This window comes from Cyprinodon tularosa, unplaced genomic scaffold (genome assembly GCF_016077235.1).
Source record: "Cyprinodon tularosa strain WSP-4 unplaced genomic scaffold, ASM1607723v1 ctg73, whole genome shotgun sequence".
In the NCBI taxonomy this organism is placed as follows: Eukaryota; Metazoa; Chordata; class Actinopteri; order Cyprinodontiformes; family Cyprinodontidae; genus Cyprinodon; species Cyprinodon tularosa.
Window position 1 is genome coordinate 1,685,778 of NW_024039485.1, and position 22,584 is coordinate 1,708,361.

General features: G+C 37.4%; 1 protein-coding gene across 1 annotated transcript in view; it reads right to left on the minus strand.

The window, feature by feature from the left end:
- The window catches only part of nkd2b (NKD inhibitor of WNT signaling pathway 2b), a 44,445-nt gene extending 23,770 nt beyond the window's left edge, over positions 1-20,675 (minus strand). The window contains exons 1-3 of the mRNA XM_038269545.1: positions 20,396-20,675; positions 20,255-20,281; positions 20,062-20,153 (exon numbers count right to left, since the gene is read on the minus strand). Coding sequence (XP_038125473.1) covers positions 20,062-20,153; positions 20,255-20,281; positions 20,396-20,420 — 144 coding nt within the window. The 5' untranslated portion in view covers positions 20,421-20,675. The remainder of the gene's footprint in view (positions 1-20,061; positions 20,154-20,254; positions 20,282-20,395) is intronic.
- Between the last annotated feature and the right edge of the window lie 1,909 nt (positions 20,676-22,584).

Below are 22,584 nucleotides of genomic sequence, written 5' to 3' on the forward strand. Positions count from 1 at the left end.
GTAATTGGGATTTAGGGGTTGGGGCGGACATTCGGTCACAGTAAGCTTGAATGATCTATGAGAACAGCAACTTTAAACAGAGTGTGTACGAGGAGAAATGGGCTTGTGCATTCTCTAACACGTGTTTAATTGGCGTTCCCTCTTGGGAGCGGGTTAATGGTTGTGCATGTGTTGTTTTTCTTAAAGTGGAGAGGGTGGGTAGTTCAAAAAAATATATTTAAAAATCCTCCACCATACCTTTAAACAACCAACAGTTTATTTGAATTTTTAGTTTTCAAAATAAGAAAAACATAAATGATCCATTAAGATGAAGTATGGATTTTCTTCTTTAGGATATTTTTTGATGTAAAAAAAAATATCACATTTATAAAACATAAATTTCAAGCTAATTAAAAGAAAAATGGCTCTAAAAATATATTTCTGGTCCTTTTAATGTCATTCTCTTGTGATAACTGAGTTCAAATATTCTTTATTAAAACCACCAAACCTTCTAAGATGGGTATTTGTTATTGTAGTACATTAGCTAGTTCTTTATATTATTTTAAGCCACTATTAAGAGCCATTGTAGAGGTTCCAAAGAGCCACATGTGTCTCCGGAGCAGCAGGTTGTAGACCCCTGATCTAGATTATTTAGAGCATCTGTGAGAACTTTTTGTAAATAATCTGGGGCCTGACTATTAAGTACTCTGTATACTAGAGTAAGAATTTTAAATGATTGATTCAATAATGACCAGTATGAAGTAAAGAATACAGGTTGTGTGAGCTCACTTGCTTTGACGTGTAAGTAGTCTTACCAGAGCATTTTGTAGGGCTTAGATGCTTGAAAGGAATAATTTATTAAAACCAGTAAAGAGGGCATTGAAACAATCTAGATGCGATGAGAGAAATGCATGGATAATTCTTTCCAGTTCTGCTGAAGAGACCATATGCTGCGGCTTAGAAATGTTCTCTAAATGAAAGAATCAAGAAGGAGACAGATGAAAATAAATAAATAGCAGATGAGAAACAAACTCACTGACATCTATCTGTCTGGAAAGGTTAGAAAAGGAAAGGGGTTCACAAAGCCATTCCTACAGATCCAGTAAATCACAGTGAGCCAATATCCACAAAGAAAAAAAAAACAGGCAAAAATGGAAAATCTTCCGAATAGTAATCACATTACCAAGAGAGCATCAACAACTCCTTAATGCTACATTCAGATCGGACGCGATAGAAGCAGCAAATGCAGCTGGTTTACATGCAGTCTATTGTTGACACGCATCAAAAGGTCCTGCAGCGCATTTCGAGCACCAGGAGCAGCGCATCTTGACTCATCTGAGCAGCCGAAGCAGTGCCTCATGAGCTTCTGACGCGCCACATCAACCAATCAGAGAAGCTGGTCTGTTAGCTGGCAGGAAGACAGACACAGCGCTGCTGATGCAGAGCGCTATTATCCCTCCACTGAAACTGTTTATTAACGCCTTAATTAACTTAAAATGTCGAAACCTGCTGCCAAAATATGTTCACTTTTATTATTATGGTGCCTGCAGTTTGGATTATGTACATGAAAACCGCTATCATCTCCTTCAAGGGAGATGTCTTGAAGGAAATGTTAGTGGTTTTCTGCCTGTTCTGTCTGTTCCTGCCTGTTTCTGCATTCCTGTCCAGGATCGGCTTCCTGCAAATCCTTTGGTACTGCTGCACCGGGGACACTCTCAGTGATGCCCGCCGCGCCTGCCTTCAGTCCAGCAGCTGGATTGCGCCCCTTTCCAGGGAGATGGACTGGACTGTTAAACCAGGTAAGTGACTCACTGAGATCATCATCTTCTGTCAGATGACCGTGGTCACTTACCTGTGTTTCTTCCACCAGAGTGTCTGAGATTGGGCGGTGCCCCGCCCCCCTCCTGCAGCATCCGAGAGTCGCAGATCCTAGCAGCTCCACAGTTTGTTTTTGTTTTTATATTAATAAACGTTTTGAACTTTCCTACTGACTGCAGAAATTTCGGCATGTTTGAGTCAAAGCTGATATCAACAGCATGATGGAGAATGACGTAAACAGAGAAGATGACAAAGGTTGTGTTTAAATGTTGTTTTTATGATGACTGGCCTGGGCTTCTAGAGTGAGTAGGTGTCTTTCACATAGATCATCGAGTATTTTGCCAGTGTTCTGCTCCTGCATGCTGTCTGTCAGGATAGACTTATTATAAGCCTTCTGTCTGGTCACCGTTATCAGGAGCACCTGCACTGAAGGAGCTTGGATAAAGAAACCTGTTTTTAATACAACTTGGCACAAAATGATTGCTGAAGATCATTCATAATACAATTTGATAACTTTAAGGGAAGAATTTGATTAAAAGCACAAATAAAGGGAAAAACTAAAAAGTAAAATACTAATGGACTCCCATAAGAGAGCTCTGATCAGTTGCTTTATGCCTTCTGTGGTGCCATATCAGGACGATTAATTTTCTTTGTTTTGGCCAAATAGGTTTAGGTTTTATCTTTTTTTTATACAACAGAATTTAGAAACAGAAAAACTGACCATGACATGTTAAAACATTTTTGAATTAATTAATCTTGTAAACTGTATTGAGACCTCCAGCATATTGAAGTACTAATCATTCCAACAGTTGGATTTAAAGGTTACATTTCTTCTGGTGATTTTCAGTTATATTTACTTTGGTCAACATCTGACCCAACCTCAAGTTTCCACTTGCCATATTCAAAGGATCAGTCATGTGCAAAAGTGGAATCCCCATTTCAATTTGAGCAAACAAGCATAACCTCAGACCTTTTCAGTCTGCAAAAATGTTAAAAATCAGTATCTTGAGAGGCAAGGTATCTGCAGTGTCTCATCTGCTAAAGTTTAATGGATTTAAAAAGCTTCCTTTGTTGTCTCTTTTGCCTACTTCAAGCTTTATTCCCACAGTTTATGAAATTAAAATGAACACATTAATACAATCCCACAACAAACAACTAAGACAGAGAAATTATTTTATTTCCCGGGAAGCTCTAAGGCTTGTGAAATTAAGTGCACTTGGAAAAGGACAGGGGTTTATATGGAAACATACCTGACACACTAAAAAGTAATAACCTTTAAGTCTCCTGGTGTTTTACTTGGCTTCGAGTGCACAAGATCAAACACAGACTTGGATCCAGGAACCTTTGCCAGAAATGTCAGCAATAAGCGCTGAGGTCCAGCTTCAGGTATTTCTTTCTCTTGGCAGGGAGGGAAGAGAAAGCGAGAGCAAAGACACATACTGAAGTTAACCCATGATGTGGTTTGCCTTGGAGAGGCAGCCAATGACACACTGAACCAGAGGTGAGTGGAGGTGAGAACCACCTGCCTTCATCGGTGACCAAGCAGATGTGGGGCATTGAAATGTCACTGAAAGTGCTGGATAGACTCCATTCTGGAAATCGAGCTATTCACACTCTAGTGCTTCAAGACACACTGTCATCTGCTCCGGTGAAGCTGTACAGATCTCTCTGAAGTGTGCAAACAGACATCTCATAAATATCTTGAAAGCAACGACAAGAAGTAAGCGACTTCAAAGCTAAGTTGATGGGGCTGAGATATCTCTAAAGGCAACAGCTCTATTTTCTGCACCTGAAGATAACAGTTATAAATCATGTACCTATTCCTTTTTCTGATTAATCTCTGTTTCAGTTTAAGGTGCAGAGAAAACATGCTATTCATTCCATTAAATAAAACAGGACATACCAGTTCTACGGCATGACAGCTGTTGTCCTAAATATCTTCAAACCAATAGAAATTGTCAGCAAGTGATGTTGAAGCTACCCAGGAAGGCCGGCGTTACATGTTTTATGACAGCTTCATCAAGGCACAAACACACACTTTTAAAGCAAAACATCATAGCATGTTTAAAGCCAAATGATGCTTGTTTTCCAGACTGCCTACTTTCCTACGCACTGGGAATGGAAACACGAGGCCTTAACTGTATGTAATTGACTAACACTGGGGTATTGCACATGAGTGTCAAAGGCTAGGTTCACAATGCAGCCTGAAATGACCCAAATCAGATTTTTTTGTCCATATGCGACCTGTATCTGATCTTTTCATGGCAGTCTGAGCAACACAGATCCGATTTTTTCAAATGCGACCCAGGCCACTTGGCTATGTGGTCCTCAATCCGATACGAATCTGATCTTGTCAAATGTGATCTGTGTCTGAGCAGCTAGCTCACATCCAGTTGACCTGAAATTCATTAATACTCAACAGAGGTCCCAGTTCTGCGTCTTACTATGCAGAAGCAGGAAGAAAAGCAATAACCATGACAGACGATAATGCGGAGAGCAGTCTTTTTTTTAACCATCTTGAAAAGGTTAAGTTTTTAAAGTTAGGAATGATCGCTAGATGAGCTCCAGCACTACCATCCATGTTTACTTTCGTAAACACAGAGCATGCTTGTTTGTGACATTATTTCTGTGCATGCGGGACACTTAAGCTGTATGAATGCAGCTCACACAGGAGATCATATACAAGTCTCATATATTTGGAAATGTGAACGGCCACGCAAAAAAAATCGGATTTCACAAAATATTGGAATTGAGCATTAATGCCTGCAGTGTGACAGTAGCCATAAGGGAGTATAAAGCTGCATTCGCTGTCAAACTACGCATACAATAAATTAATAGCCATGTAGCTTTGAAACAGTATACAACTTTTTCAGTTTAGATGCTTGTAAAGTGAAGCGACCGACCAGCGACTGCTTGAAATGCAAGGTGTGGATCAATTCAAAAGGAATGTGAAGAATGAGCAGGAAAACATGTTAATCCTGCCTAACACATCTTTCTGAAGATGTGAAGCAACATTTTTTGGCTGGGAGCAGCAAAATGATGGTTCAACTGATGAAGAAGTTGGTTTAAATTGCAAAATTAAAAACTAAAGCTACTATTGTCCTACTAACTGATAGTTTAAACATAAGATTTTATTTAAAAAAAAAAATTTATAACAGGTGTAGAGGTGGACTTAAGAGAAAATGTAATATAAACACCTAGTAAATTTAGTAGTTTTTAAAGGGACCGGCCTATTAAATCCCTGCATTATACCTAGCATCAAGGTGTTTGAGAGTTGCATTTGTTTCTCAGGGATGCTGTCCAGACACCAACTTGATAAAAAATGATATGCAACCAATGGCAGCTGGACGATAGAGGGAGCACTCACCCAATGACCTTGATTTAACTTAAAAAACAAATAAAAATGTAATTATTAAATTAAAATATTTCAAAATACATTAATAAATTTCTAGACCCACAAGAGAAATATTTAATCACGAGTCGTCGGATTGGTGACGTATTTCTGCTCTGGGTGCAGTACCTCCTCTTCAATGCAAAAGATAGGACCATTCTGGGGCGCAGCTCTCCTGCACTCAGAGCTGAAATCAACTTTATTTGCACACCCCCTCCCGCCACAGTGCAGACATCACAGTCGTATGTTATAATTTGGGGCTGATTGACAGGTTTATATAATTATTTAGCAGCAAGGCTTGGCTAACTGCATGCAGGAAGGTTTTATTCTGCTTTCCCTGCCTCCTTTTTCAAATTTCAAGATCTGACCCAGCATGGATAAAGACAGGTGGGACTGATTTAAAACACTTTTTTAGACAATTGTATAATGTGTTTTTTTGTTGTTGTTGCCATTCGTGGTGTGATACCTTAGTATACATTTAAATGGTTTTTGATGTACGTCTATTTTGAAGTTACAGCCCCCCCTGAAGAAATCTCTACCAGCCACCACTGTATACAACATAAGCGTCGTTAGACCTATTTAAGGGTGGCTTCAGTCACCCTTTCTTTGGCATTAGCCACCCTATAATTATTTTGCGATTTTAAAATAAAATATATTTTTTTTTCTGTATTTATTTTTTCCTCATATTTTCCCAAAAAAATGCAGTAAAGCACCGAATAAAAGCCATAAAGAAGACAAGTTAATCTGAACAATCATAGGCGTAACTTCCTTAAGGACTGGTGTGGACATGTCCCCAACAATATTTTGTACACGTATTTTGCTTTCGGTGCTGTGTATATCTGATTAAAACCCCATTCATGCCGCTCCTCAGAAAGAAAATAAAAAAGTTCTCCCCGCTGCTCACCGTCCACAAACCCCGACAAAAAACTCAGAAAAAAGAATCTGTTGCCTCTCGCTTTCTCCCCATCATTTTGCATTTATTAAGTGATGGCTGTGGTATATTAGCTTTCACTGCTATAAGCTTTCGTAGCAGTGATTGATTAATTTAAACACCTGCTCTACTGATGGTCTATCGGAGTTGGTGTTTAGGTTGAACATAAAGAACACCTTTTATTTGAAGCTTCTTGTAGCTACTATTTTAATCCCGGCTTTACTTAAAACTTTTTCCTGACTTTGATAGTGTTGCCATTCAGTAGCAAGCACTGCGCCCCTTTTTCTTTTATGTGTACACGTACATTTAAGATTTAGCGTGTTATGTTGACAACTCATGAGCAAGCTGCTTTTTGCAATCTAGCAGGAAGGTAAGGATAGGATCCTGCAGGTGTGACGTCACTCTGCAGGGGGTCCAAAGATAAAAGATTTAAACAATTTTGGCATTGGAATTTCAGATTTAAGGGAGTTAGAAAGTTCACTTAGTAAAAGTGCAAATAATAAATCTGATTACCGATTACTTTTAAGCTGGTTGAACATACTGCGACAGACTGGTGACCTGTCCAGGGTGATCCCACCTCTCACCCAGAACGTGGCTAGAGATATGCACCAGCACCTCCTGATCCCACTGAGGGATAAGGTTAAAGAAAATGGATGGTTGAACATAGTCCGCTCTCCCAGATTCTATCAAATCAGTATTGATATCCTCAGGGGCGGATTTAGGAAATTTGGGTCCCTAGGCAAAGACAGGCAGGGGGCCCCCTGAGAAGAAAACCCATAAAACAGACCCATTCTACAGATAGTGAAATGTTAATAGAATAGACATCCATTATTTGTTCTAGGTTTTGTCCCTTTTTCCTCTCTATTTATCAGCGTTCTGATGGCATTTTAGCCAAAGGATTTTTATCAAAAACATAATTAATGTGCACAAATAAGGATTAGTTGTATTAACCATACATGGAAACAGTTTTATGGGGCCCCCAGAACTTGGGGCCCTAGGCAACTGCCTAGTATTGCCTAATGGTAAATCTCCCCCTGGATACCCTGCTGGTGGATGTTCTTGACAGAAAGACGGAGTTGCTTAATCATATTCTGCTTAAGGTCCCATAAGATCTTGTCCAAGTCCTGGTTTAAAAATAAATTAATTTTAAAAAGTGACCCAAAATTGACTGTCAATAAATGTTCTACAAAATTGCTATATTTATTTTATTTCTTTGATTTGTACTGTCTGTTTAGATTTATTTGATATTTTTTGCACAAAATATATAAGTGAATATTGTAACAGTTATGTTTTCAACTGTAAGCATTAAATTGATAAATGTTATTCGCATTTTTTTGGCTTTATCCTTTCCAACAAAAAAAAAAAGGCGTCACGCAGGTAGCTCCCTTTCCTTATGAGCCGTCCCCAACAACTTTCAACACAAAGTTACACCCTTGTCTTAGACAACGCCTTAGCAGGTGCACTGAAAAAATTTGGCGCGCGCATTATCTTCTAGGGGCTGAGCCACCCTTGTTTCTTAAACGTAGAGACGCCCCAACTAAAGTTAAGCAAATTAACTTCAAATTAGTATTAATATTCTGTTCATTCAGTAGTAGGATAGACCTAATCTCTAAGAACAGAATATGAATATCTTAGATTTTGATTGCAAACATATGAACATGTGAGATGTCACAGGGTATCGTGGTAGAGGGGTCATCTTCTCTACAGAGGTATCATTTTTTTTCTCCTCAGGCCTCCATTGTTTGAAAATCAACTTTTTGGGCCCTGTTTGAATAAGCCATGCAGTCATCAGCAGGTTTACCTACTCCACAGTATGGTTACACTCCATTTTAGGTTCCAGGTTGTCTTTAATAAACTGGACTCTGGAATTTAATCAGTTAAAACTCTCCAAGGGTTTGGTGTGAAATCTCGTTTTACATTATTGCTGCCTTTTACATCTTGTGTACAACCAAATATGATTTTTTTCCACCTATTAACATATAGGGACAACATGCACTAATGCCCTCTCCAAATATGTGAAGAATTCGACACAGAAGGAGCTGCTTCAAGAGTAAAAAAATGAATCCCATAACCATAACTCTACCATGTCAACATGGAAAAAATACTCTATGTCTCTAATCTAAGTTGTAAAAGTAAAAAGAAGCAAAGCATTAACTTTAATAGATCAGGCTGAAAAGCAAGGTCCAGTGATCTGTTCTTGCTTTCATGCACTATTTCATTTCATGGGACATTGAAGAAATAGGATGCGACAGCATATAAGGTGATTGTGCCATCAAATGATAATGATCCTGACTTGTAAATGATGTAGACTGCTTGCAGCATTCATCTTTTTTCCTATCTGGTGGGTTGGAAACTGTTCGCCATCATTGCATCACTGTTGTTTCTGAATTATTTTGCTCATTTAAGTCTGACCTAATTTTCTTTTTTAACCAGCAAAGGTTACGCAGCAATTACTCTGCCTGCCTTTATGCGGAGGCCAAGGTCGAGGCCAGACATCAAAACGAGAAGACAGCAACATCTGTTGTGCTTTTTGTTGCCTCCTTAGAATATTTCTGTCAGGAATTACATTTCATCAAATATGTTGAGAGCATCTGTTAGCAGACCCAGCATGATTAAAAACTAGGTGTCTTTTGTAAGTGCTTTTGCTTTTCTGGACAGAGATACAGGACACCAACTGTAAAATCCCAATAGTTAGACTGATCATTACAGTTCACATAAAAGACTGAACCACGTCTGGAGCTGAAAAAACAGATGAAGCCTTTATAAGTAAGAAAAGTCTGACCTTGTCTAATCAGTTTCTTCTATTTTCCCGAATGTTTTCACATTTTGAATCACAATTTAGCGTTTGATTTTTTTTAAGAGCAAAGACTGTAAAGTGTTGCCTGGATTTATATTCAGCACCCGAAAATACTTCACTCAACATTTTTAACTAATTACAGCTGTAAATCCTTTTCTCTGTAAACTGGCCAGCTTCCCTATCCCATCCATCATCCATTGTCTTCCACTTATTCCAGCAGGGTTGCAGTGGGGTTGATGTCTATCTCCAGCACTCTGGGTGAGAGGCAGGGTACACCCTGGACAGGTTGCCAGTCAGTCATAGGGCAAAACAGAGACATACAAAGACGTACAACCATGCACACACACACTCATAACTAGGGATAATTTAGAGAAGCCAATTAACCTAAGAGTCATGTTTTCAGACTGTGGGAGGAAGCCAGAGTACCCGGAGAGAACCCACACATGCACGAGAAGAACATGCAAACTCAATGCAGAATGACTCCAGGCCGGGAGTCAAACCTGTGTTACAAATTGCGACACCATGCAGCCAACTTCCCTATCCCTTCCCAAATAAAAGGATCCTCACAGCGTAATCCTGCCACCTAGACTTTTTGAAAAAAAAAACTATGGTGTCTTCAGGGTTCTAAGCAAAGTTAGCTTTCTTCAACACATAGTGCTTGGAATGTAGCCAAAAATTACAAATTTGGTCTTATATAACCAAAGCAACTCCTTACACACATTTGCTGTGTGTCTCTGCATGATTTGTGGCAATGAAACTGCATGTCTCATTACTTTCTTTCAATGAGAGTTTTCTTCTTAAAACTCTTCTATAGTTTTTGCACAACTGACATACAACCTATCTACAGATATATCACTATAAGTTGTGGGTTTTTACAGCTTAAAAAAACAGTTCATTAAACTATTAAATTGAGATAATAAATAAATAATTATTAATATTTAGTTGCAATAATAAAAAAGAAAATGATAAAGTATTTAAGCGTACATTGAATTATTTTTTTTTCAAGTACACAGTGACTGAGAACCCCGCGAACACAAATGCTGCTCACATCTCTATTTTACACAAAAAAAATGTAAAACCAATCATCCTGACAAAATATTAATCATGTAGCTCTTAAACCTAATGGTGTATAATTCATTATTTCTAAGATCTGTCTTAATTTCTGTAACAATAATAAAAAAAATACAATACAATATTTGTCCATCCCTTTTGATTTATTATAAGTTCCATTGTCTCCTAAACCTTAGACAATTTTAATTATCATTCAGCAGTACACTTACAATGTGCAAATGTTAAAAATTTGATCAAATTTTTGTTGTAAGGCTTGTAATAAAAACAGAGGACAAGTAAAGAGAAGCATGTGTTAAAAAAACAGCAAAAAGAAATGTAACAGAATGCAAATACTCTGACATATGACTCAAATCTGCCAGCAAAGTATTGATCTGCACAGTAAATACTGTATATCGGTATGACAATATAAATAGTGCAGGTATCTGTGGCCAGGACAAAATAATAGGATAAATAAAATATGCATTTAATTGATAACTTAATTAATAATACCAGAGATAAAAAGTATTCAATTACATAGTTTTTGAATACAAAATTTTTTTTCATTTGATGAATGCATCAGGAGATCCTTTGAAATGTTAACATTTACAAATAGGAATTGTAATATATTGAATATGTGGCACGTTTGGTTTTCCATTCCTGCTGCAGTCCCAGTTGATCCCATTTATAGACATCCACTTGTGTGACATGTTTAGATTTGAACAGAAAATGTTATGGTCAAACTCTTCTAAACAGCTGAGGTTCAACAGCAGGATTGTCAATTTATTCGCCTCCACCGCTGGACCTGCTTGATCCGTACAATGAAGTGTTGGAAGCACCTGTTAGTCACATCAGCCAGATCAGAAACAGCCCAGCCTCTTAGCAATACCTACTTGAACTGTCACAATTATGTACTTCATTATTACTTCATTTAGCAAAGCTACACAACAGATCCTTGACAGAAACTGTTGAGTTCGTTTGGGTCAGTGTGTTAAAAACCTCAGATAACAAGCATCATGGTGAGAGGGCCTTCGTGCTGCACCTGCAGCGTGTTCCTCAGGTGATATTAACTGAGCTGTTTCTGTGTAGAAGTGGTGGAGTTGCCATGTGATACAGGGTGGAGGGTAAAATCCGGGCTCCGTATTCTCCTATCTCTACCAGCAATCCATTTTACCAGAGCAGCTTCAAAAAACTAAAGAACCTGCGTCAGCGGCCAAACCATTTTGAAGGAACGGGAAGTGAGGCAATTTCCTAAAACTGCAAAGGCAAATTGGAATGAAAACTAATTATGGGAACAATTTCATGTATATCAAATAGTAAGCCTATGTGTAGTATTTATTTACAAAAATATAATTTGCTGTATTTTGAGACTGGTTCTGAGGAAAACTGACTTAGCCCAACTGCTAAACAGCTTGGGGGGTTAGCAGTCTTACTGTGTGAGGGATGAAGCTGCTGTGCATTCTGTTTTTTCTGCATTTGAAGCTGCTGAACCTCTTAGCAGACTTTAACTGGGAGAACAGTCCATGGTGGGTGTGGGAGGGTCTATTATGATTGTCTGAGGCCTGGTCGCAGCGTCTGCGAACAGTGTGATGGATGTATGGAGGTGCTGTCCTGATTATTCCCTCTGCGGCCCTCAACACTCTCTCTATACATTTCCAGACTGCCATGTTGCAAGCCCTGAACCAGGCTTTCTATTGTTCCTCTGTAGAAAGTGATGAGGATTGGAGGGATGGGTTTCCTCTTCTTGTCCATTAAAATACTGCACTGGAAAAAATTCAACTCTCATAAAGTAATTTGTTCTTAAAATAAGTGCATTTTTTTCTTGAATTGAGGAGATTTGTGTGATACTTTGCCAATGGAACGAGACAATTTACATGTAAAATAAGAAAAAACAATTGCATTGTCCTATTTCAAGTCTATATTATCTCACTATCTTATTTTAAGAGTAGAAATACTCATTCCACTGGCAAATCATCTTATTTATCTACTCACATTAGGGGAAATACACTTAATTTAGGAAATATTGACTTATTTCCATATCGCTTTTGCTGTGTGCTGTGCTCTCCTCACAAGAGGAACCAGGTAGAGATCTCTCTATTCTGCAGCTCCTAGCAATCTGATGCTGCAGACTCGCTCCACACAGGGCAGAATGTGTACTAATTAGGGGAACTTTGAAGGTTTTTCAGCTGCATTCTTTTAGATATGTCAAAGGAAAAGAGGGGCATACAATTATCAGGTTTTATGTGCCAAAACAACTCAAAAATTATAATTATATACTAGTTTCCTTTTTAATTACATTTACACACCACTTCAGTTTAGTATACCAGTTAAAATCTCAATTGCAGATCAGTTGTTCACAAACTGAAAAATGTTTAAATGTAGGTATGCATGCTTTACTTTCATAGCTACAGGGATTATTTCCAGAGCTAAACAGGAGGGACTGATGTTCATAGTCACACTCATCGTCTTCTGCTTGTGCAGCACCAGGTCACAGGGCCAACATTCTCAGCCAGACTTCCTTCACCCCAGACAGCTCCTCCAGCTCTTTGGGGAAAGCCCGATGCATTCCCAAGCCAGCTGAGAGACATGGTGCTTCCAGCTCCTGGGCTATTCCTCCCAGGGCGATGCATCCAGATCAACTGCCTGAAACATTTCAGTAGAGCTGCTCTTAATAGATTTTGTTTCCACCCAAATGTCATGAGAATTAATAGAGAACTTTAAAATTGTCGAAAAAAAGAAAATACGTATTAGATGTGTTTCCATCCATTGGACCGAATTAACCTGAAGATGCAAAGCTTAATGTTGTCATATGTTTATGTTACACTTGTCTGTAATAAACAAAAAATAGAGGTAGCCACAATCAGGCAAGTTGTACTTAATCATGTCAGCTATTATCAGTGATGTTACAGGTTATCAGAAGAGGGAGTAATGCAATTCTAATAGGAAGCTAGCAGCAAAAACAGTTGATCTGTCATGTGATGTAAAAATTCACGTCAGAAATGAATCAACAAATTTGTTTTCATCTCTTTTTATATGCATTCACTTTTTCCTAGACTCTCCTCTCCAGTGAAAACTGCTTCCAATTCCTTCCTTAGAAATTTAGAGGCAATATATGAAAAAACACTTAAGAACATAAAAAACGTCTATGATGACCCGTCTCAAATAATGTGACAGGTGTCAAACACAAGCAGGAGGTGCTGCTCACACCAACAGACTGTCTGCACCAAAAGAAAAGGGACCAACATGCTGAGAGGATCCTGGATCTAAATTTGCTAACATTCCAGCTGCAGATACATGTAAAACGACTTAAGTGGTCAGTGGATGACTTGATGAAGCTCTTATTCCTTCTACCTTTAAAACTCTTAAATAAGAACATTTAAAAAAAACACCATAACCCTCATAGCCCCCCACTCCCCCCCATTCCCACCACAGCCCCTCTTGCCTGGTCCAGGATTTTGCTGTACAAACCAGAAACAGATGTCTGCTGGGGCCGTGCTGAAAGACCCCGCTGTTCTGGATGCCAGCCACATGCTTTTCATTCAGAGATGAAGGCTCACAGCTCGCCTTCTTGTGAAGCCAAATCCCCCCCTCCCTAAAAAAAAAGGTGGAAAAAAACAAACTCTCCAAATGCCTTCAAGTCTCTTCAAAAGCAGTACATATATGAGCACACCTTTTTGTCTCCACTCCACCATGCATTGTTCCCTGCATCGACTAACAGCTTTTTTCCCCCGACATTTATGGTGAGAGATGAAGCAAAAGTGGAAAAAATAAAAAGTTAGATGTCGCTGACAAAAATATTTCATAAAAGAAACCTTGAAGCACTTGAAGACTGCAAGATTGCATCCTGTGCGTGAATAACTGAAAACTTAAAATTATGATCCCAGTGTTGAACAGGGAAATTATAACCAGGCTGTAGTTTTTTTAGATTGCACAAATATCCCAGCCATAGTTTCAAACCAAGCACAGCTAACTGAAATTTAACATGTTAACTAGAAGATATCTTCTAAAGCCCAGTGGCAAATCTGTCCAAGCAAAACAGCTATTTGAACAGGATCACTGAGAGGGGATTTTATACGCAAGGAAAGTTTTATTCACAGATTCCAAATGAATGCTAAAGAAAACATTAGAGTACAATTAGTTTAGCGAGCTGCATGGGAACTATGCTCCTAAACTTAATTGTATATTAAAGGCTGGGCACCATGTACCTCTCTGTAAGTCAAAATAAATTAGTGTCTTTGAACGTTTGGCATAATATTAAATCCCTTCCTGAGCATTTCTCTAACTTGAAGTGAGATATTATTAACCTTTCAAGGAGGAATAATGCGGGTCTTTGTTGCAGAGCTTAACATCTTGACACAGTCTCGCTTCACCAGCCAACTCTTTGGGAAGATTGGGAACAAAAGGTGGTGCTGAAAAGATGAATTAACTTGTCAATATTTGAGCGCTTGAGGACATTTGCTTTGGCTTTCTACAATACATGGGAATAGCACTTCATTTTTTTCGGTGAAGGAATTTCTGTTAATTCTCATGCCATATTTGTTAAGTGTAAATCCAGATTAGGTGGTCCTGTACACTAAAGTTACAGGCCACTCTAAGAGTAACCAAGACCAGAATGGTCAGCAAGGAAAACATCATACTGACTCATGCAAATCCTGTTTTTGTACTGTGAAACCTATACATTATTTTACTATAAAGCCAAAAATTTCTCCTCTAAAAACAATAAAAATGTAACATTTAACTTTTTTCCTTACTTTCAGTGCATCAATATGTTCAGCTACTACAAAGCTGAAAACCTATACGTGTTTTTTGATTATTTGTTAACAAATGCCATGTTTTGTGTTTTCAGTGTTTTGCTATTTTGTTATGAGAATCCCCCGATTTCTTTACAGTACGGGAAATGTAAAAAAGAAAAAAAATGCAAAATGAATTTGGGATAAGGCTTTTACAGAGCTGAATGGTAAATTAAACTTTTCAATTTTTTGGAGCAATGAGGGTTGTCTTTTTAAAATCTAGTAATCTCCTTTTAACACTTCAGATCCTCTTAACTACTTTAGATTTAAACATATACATATACATATATATATATATATAAACAGGTAAAGGGACCATTTTTTTTTATAATAACTTCCTAATCAGACCTAACTTCAAAAATTCTGTGTTACTGACATCACACCAGGTGTGTAAGCAGGTTAAAGTCATTTTAAACATCTGCACCAAAGTGTCAAAACCTCGAAGACTGCAGCCAGGGTAAGCCAAGTCATCCTGCTAAATCCCACTGGCTTTGTCTCCTTAAACCAAACTTTAAGAAGACGGTAGGATCACACAGAGAGGGCAGACTTCCAGCAGCAATCTTGAATCCTGGTTTGCAGTAATATCAATATTTAAACAGCTAGTTCACTCCTTTGATCTTTTGTTTTTTTTTTCTTCTTTCTTACTGCCCACTGAAGCAGTCATGATCTTCTACATGAAAATTATTACTTTATTTGACATATTGAGGGGAATATTTGACACATGCATGCTATTTCCACCTCTTCTAATTGCTTTGTTTTCTGGAGCCCATCCCCCAAATAAGGGCGTTTGGGGTGGGAGGGGGTCGAGAAGTTAGCAGTGAGGGTTCGGAGCCTGCACTGTTATCAGAGTCCTTTTATAACTCCCAGTTCTCTCTTTGAAGTCAGAGCCAGACAACTCAGGAATCCTGCTACCCCCCCACCCCGCCCCATTTAACGGTGAGAACTAGGGGGATGGTCTGAGCTGAGCCACGTCTTTGGCCGGCTTTCCCTCATATTTATAATCAGAAGTGATTTCAACTCACATTTTTATGAGATCCGTGTGCTGTTCCACACAGGAAGAGAAAACACGTCTGAAGTTAACAGAACAGGAAAAAAAAAGGAAAAATAAAAAAACGCCTGAAGCGTTCCTGCTATTTACTTTTTGACTTGGGGATGTTTTATCACTGTTTCATCTCTAGACATCCGAGATCCTTTAATCCAATAATTATATCCTGAAAATTCAACAAAGTAATTTGATCCAAGTAAATAAATAATTAGCGACGCTTGGAGTCGGTTGATGAAATGGTATAACAGAGTAAAATGCTATCTGTGCCAAAGAAAAAGAATAGATGTGGAAGTAGAAGAAAAACAAAAACACATTAAAGGGAACATTATATAACTTGCATGCAATAATAAGTAGAGCTGTCAATCCAGTTGAATGTGGAAAATGTATTCCTAAAACTTGTCTTATGTTTTTCTCAGAGGAGACTTTGTGAAAAGTTGTATTTTTATGTTGTAGTTTAACGCTCCAAGTGTATAAAAAAAAAAAAAAAAATAGGAGAAGAATTAATCTGCTTCACAAAATCATTTGATCCATGGATATTTACAAGGCCATCGCAAATTATTGAAACCTCTATAGTTTTTACATTTTGTCGAATTTCAAATAATTTTATTGGGATCTTAAGTGATAGATTAAAACATAGGCATGTGTATCTGTGAAGGGAAAGGTAAATAATGTATGATTTGAAGAAAAAAATGTTTTGTGCATTTTTTATTTAACCCCATTTATTCTGATACCCGGAAAACAAATTCACTGCTTTAAACCTATGTTAATGTCAAATAAATTTCACCCATGCTCAATTTAATCTCAGTAGAAACTCAGCAGTTCTTAAAAGGCTTTAGAGGTTTTAGAGGATATTATTGAACAATCAGTATACTGGAAATACAGAAACAGAGCATAAAGGTAAGGGGGGGAAACAATGGTGGTTCTGGGCGAAATTAACCTGGAAGGCCTGCGTGGGGTCTGTGTGTTTTCATGGGGGTATTGAACAAAATAATAACAAACACACACACACACATTTCCCCCATTCTCCATAGATTTTCAGTCATTTTCAACCCTTTCTATGCCCTATGCCTAAAAGACATAGACAGATTTTATTTGTCATTTTGTTTATGGTACACAAGTGTAAAACAAAAAGAAATGTTGTTTGGAACAGCTCTCTGGACAATTTCATCTTTTTTTAAAGTGCAGCCTTGAAAAATTACTGTAAATTTACAGTTCTAAACATTTCTTTAACATATATATAATGATAAAATACAATACAATACAATAACCAATTTTACAAAACATTCAGCAATCTAATGGCAGTGAGGAAGAAACTGTTGTGGAATCTGATGGACCTGCATCCAAAAGCTAACCCTAAACCTAACCATTACCAATGCATACCTCACCCTAGCCCTAACCCAATTCACATCTTAGTCCTAAACCTAACCAATACCAATGCATACCTCACCCTAGCCTTAGGCCCCGTCCACACGAAGCCAAACCCTGGCCTAAACGCACAAATTTTTCACCAAACCAGCCTCTCATCCATACGAAGACGGCGTTTCGGGGGTCTGTAAACGATCTTTTTTTTATTAAGCCTTCAGAGTGGGAAGATTTTGAAACGCCGTTTTCGCGTTTTCATCTTTAAGCTCTAACTGCATTTTTTTTCTTACACGCATGCGTCATAGCGTCGCCTCTAAACACTCATGCGCGACACAGTATCACAACAACAATGGCGCCGTACGGTGTTGAATGGTTGCTGCTCATGCTACTCACCCTGCTGTCGGGCTTACAACAGAATCTTCTTCTTCTGGAATATCTCCAGGAAGAACAGAACAATATCGACGACATAGTTCAGCACCTGAATTTGACTGAACCACGAAAATGGACCCGCAGGGCAACCATGTATAAATATCAGTGCGCATGCCCAACATTTCGTCGCTTATTTTTGCTTTGGCACCACAGCGCCACTTACAGGCCTGGCATACATTTTGCAGCGTTTTCATGTATTCGTGTGGATGATCACATTTATTTTACATCTCCGTCTTTACGACAAACGTTCTGGAAAATATATGCGTTTTGTCTTCGTTTTGACTTCGTGTGGACGGGGCCTTAACCCAATTCACACCTTAGTCCTAAACCTAGCCATTACCAATGCATACCTCACCCTAGCCCTAACCCAATTCACACCTTAGTCCTAAACCTAACCATTAGCAAAACAGCATATGAGGACCGGCAAAATGTCCTCGCTTTGCAACAACTGGTCCTCAATTTAATGGTGAAATTGGAAAAAATGGTCCTCACTCCAATGGCTAGACAGGTACACACACACACACACACACACAACACAACTAGGATAAGAGTGCATTGTTTTGCATAATAAGTGAGCCACAAACTAAGCGTTTCACACTTCTGATCTAACAGATAACAACTATGATCTTGCCAAAGTATGGCTGAAGGTTAAAGGTGACTGTAATTTCTAAATAATTCTTAAAGTAAATTGTCGATGTGAATCAGTAACAGTCTCTTCTGTCAACACCTATCATTGTAAGAAACTGATTTAGAGTTACACTGCAAAAATGTATCTAAAAAAGTTAGATTATTTTTAAAATAAGTCAGTTTACCCCCAATTTGAGCAGGTTAACAAGACGATCCGCCAAAGGAATGAGTATTTATGCTTTTAAAACAAGATAATTAGATAGCATGCACTTGGAATAAGATAAAGGAAATGCTTTTTTTTTCTTACATTAAACGTAAATCACCTTATTCCATCTGCATTTTACCTTAAATAAAGGTAAAATATACTTCAAGAAAAATCTGCCGACTTATATTTATTTATTTATTTATTTATTTATTTATTTTTTGCTGTGTGTTTTAAGTACAGGGGCCATAAAAGGGTTCAGGACCAGTTCTACACAAGACTGGGCAGAATGTTTATCTTCTAGCAAACTACAGTACAACTCTAAGTGTACAACCAAAACTACCACTGAATGGTTTTAATGAAAGCTTATGGAAGGTGATTTAAAAAAAATCTACAGCAGGATTAAATAAAAGCTGCCTAAATATACTTCAAACAGAATAACGAGAATAAATCCCTGCATTAATTCATTGACGGTGGAAAACACCAAAAAAGGCTGCTAATGGAGCAAAGGGTGGTTCTACAAAGCATTGATTGAAGACAAGGCGCACTTTTTGAACTTTTAAGAGAAAATTGTTGACAATCATGAATTCCTCTCCTGCCACTTTAACATAATGCACTATTTTGTGTTGAACGATCCAAACTAATGTCACAGATGTTGGAAGTGTCCTTTTAAAATCACTAAAGATAAACATACTTCTAATTAGAGCCAATAAAATGTATATTGCAATCAGAGTCAAAAAGAAACTTTCACTACAACAGTGTCGAAGAGGTGAATTCTTCTGTTTTGGACATAAATAGGCTCATTATTATAGCACTAATAACGGAAAATAAATTAGTCGCATGACTTAGATTGATGGTAGGGTGGGACCTGCAGTGTAATAAGCGCCAAGGTTATGCCTTTGGTGGTTTTTCCTTCATGGGAGTGTGAAGTCAGACTCCTCTGAAGCAGAGCAAAGTAGTCTTATAATTTGCCCAGTGTGGGCGGTTTACAGCACTGATATAATCCATAACTCTTCTACTATTAAAACTACACATCTCACAGTCTGCATGGCCTTTCTGTATAGATTTCTGCCTTTGAGCTCCTGTCATGTTACTTGAAGTCATGTAATGTTATGCCACAGAGGGCTGCTTTCTGGGAAGCCACTAGAATGGAAGGCACTGGATGAGAAAAACACAACCCTGGGTCGTGATGCCAGGAGCCGCAAAAGCAAACTTATATCTGTCACTCTCAAAAATGACTACATTTCCTTCCAACAGGAGGCTCTGCTGCTGCATCTGTGAGCATCAGGGTCTCTAAGATTCTGGCAAAGATGGAGCAACCGCATCACTTTGGTGCCAGACATAACAGAAAGGACAGCAAGCTGCAATTTTCACAAACACATCACAGAGCACAGTTCACATCCACTGGGGTCAAGGAGTTCTGGAAGTGATCAGCAGAGCAAAGGGGAAGCAGACACATTCATTACCTCTGCAAAATACTAAAATCTCACACATGGATTCACCAAAAAACGCATTTAATTGTTGCAAAAGTCTAAAATTATTTGCAAATGTGAGGGAAAACAAAATTTGTTCAATGTATACTATAAAATGAGAGCTGCAACTATCTATCACAAGGGAAGGAATAAATAAAAGGAAGTCTGTACCTGCATGTTTTTCAGTTTGTGGTCTGTTGCGCTGTACCTCTCGCATTCCTCCATCCCTCTCCGGAGGAAGGCATTCACAACAAAACTGTCTCCTGGAACAAGGAGAAACAAGGATTACTAGCAGTCTCTGATTTAAGGGATGATCACTTTTGACTGTCTCTCATCACTCTGAGTGATCAAAGTTTATCCTCACCTTCAGGGTTTTCTCTGCGCTTAGACGCTTTGGATCCAGACGCGAGGGTTTAAAACAGAACATTTATTAGTTTCACTTGCATTGTAAAGGAAAGAAAAATAGAACAACCTGCGTTTGTTTCAGCTTTAACAGAGATCTTACCATGTTTTGACAAAAGTTTGCCCATCCTTAAAATCCTTTCTTTTCCAGGATCAATGAAGATATTCCGAAATCCGTCACTTTACATGGTCACATTGTTTCTGTTCAGCGAGAAGAAAACTTCATTCACTGAGGAAAGCGCGCTCATTAAAGCATTGGTTTTATTCAGATGTTAGAGGAAACAAAATAAAGAAATCAATAAGGTGATCGGTGAGGGTGACGGGGCGCTATCTGCGTCTGGCTCTAGACTTTCCTGCGCTCGGACTGGTGTGAAACCTCCCCAACGCGGCCAACAGAGGAACATGCGTAAAGTTCAGGCATAAAAGCGCACTTCCTGTTTAGATTACTAAAAGTAAAACTAAACTTTAGGAAATAAATTTCAAACGTCATAGAAATATGTATGTAGCTACTATGCGCTAAATAAGTGTTCAGAACATACATACATATATATATATATATATATATATATATATATATATATATATATATATATATTTATTTTTTATTTTTTGTTTGTTTTGATAAATGCGTCATGAATGGACCCGTGCCATAATATATATAAAAATAATAATAATATAAAAAATAAATAATAATAATAATAAAACATTAATTCATAATTATAATATATAAAACATAATTGTTTTTATTGATCAGCTCAGGATTAGTAAACCATATATTTGAAAATCTGGTTTCCTTTTTTTCACTGGTCATGCGGTAAATAATTTCCATCCTATCCAGTCTCACCTCCCATGAAAATAGGTAGTTTGATGCACTTTTTTTTATTAAATGCAAATCTAAGACAATGCTTTGTTTTTTTTATGCATACTTGGAGATTATCCTGTAATTTCGTAATTTGTCGTCATTTCAAAATGACATGCTCCATCAAAAAACTAGCATATTTGATATTATATGAAATGGTGTTTAGTAAAAAAGAAAAGAAACTTAATCCAAAGGTCAGATTTCAATGCATTGGGGTTTTTCTGTGGCATTATGAGTAAGCCAAGTTTTGTATTATTGCATTTTTTTTTTGTCAATGATACCAATCTTAATCTAATCTTTTACTTTCATTGGATATTTACTGATGAACATTTTTCCAAAACAAAATGACAACAGGAAGAACCTACAGAAATAAATTCAAATATATATATATATATATATTTTACTCCAACTCTGTTTACATTTGATCACTGCTGCAGTTTATGGAATGGAAATGTTAATTTGCTGTCTGAAAGCTGTAAAAAAAAAAAAAAAAAAAAAAAAAAAAAAAAAAAAAAAAAAATCGAAATTTCGTTTTGTAGGCTATAAACTCTGTGTATTCAAAATGACAAAAGTTGTCCAGGTCTAAATACCCTGCTTTTATTTTGAAAAAGAAAAATATTCATTTCCTGTCATTTTCAAAGGCTTCACTGTAATAAATTCGGCAACTCTTGAGGAATTGATGGCCAAATCGCGTCCCCTGTTGGCGCAGCTTTCAATAAGGGTCGATTCATGACGCATTTATCAAACAAATATATATATATATATATATATATATATATATTCATGACGCATTTATCAAATATATATATATATATATATATATATATATATATATTCATGACGCATTTATCAAATATATATATATATATATATATATATATATATATATATATATATATATATATATATATATATATATATATATATATATATATATATATATATATATATATATATATATATCTTTATTTGGATCATTTCATCTTATAAATCTGTAGTAGCCTATTTCTTTGCACATCCAATAGTTTGAGTTTTCTCTTTTTTAATGATCTGCCCACTAAAGTTAATGTTTCTCCACTTGAAATGATAAAAATAAGCTAGAAATCCGAATCAAAGTTCTGTTTGAACTTTTTCAATCCTGGATATTGGTTTACATGCAATACAGATGATATGGTATGCTGGTTAATGATTGAATTATGAATGTAGTAATGATTAATAAAGCAAAGAATGGCACTATGCCCCTGCATCATGTTCACCCTGATAAGCTGGTTGTGAAAAACACCAGGACCTGTCCTTCATAAATGCACCATAGATGTTGCAGATAAAGAGTGCATTGGAAGCAAAACAGGAAGAACAAGTTGTACTTCAACCCTTCAAACATCAAAAGCCTGTCTGCAGTTTTATAGTTTGTTTTCTTTGGCTATGTTAACACG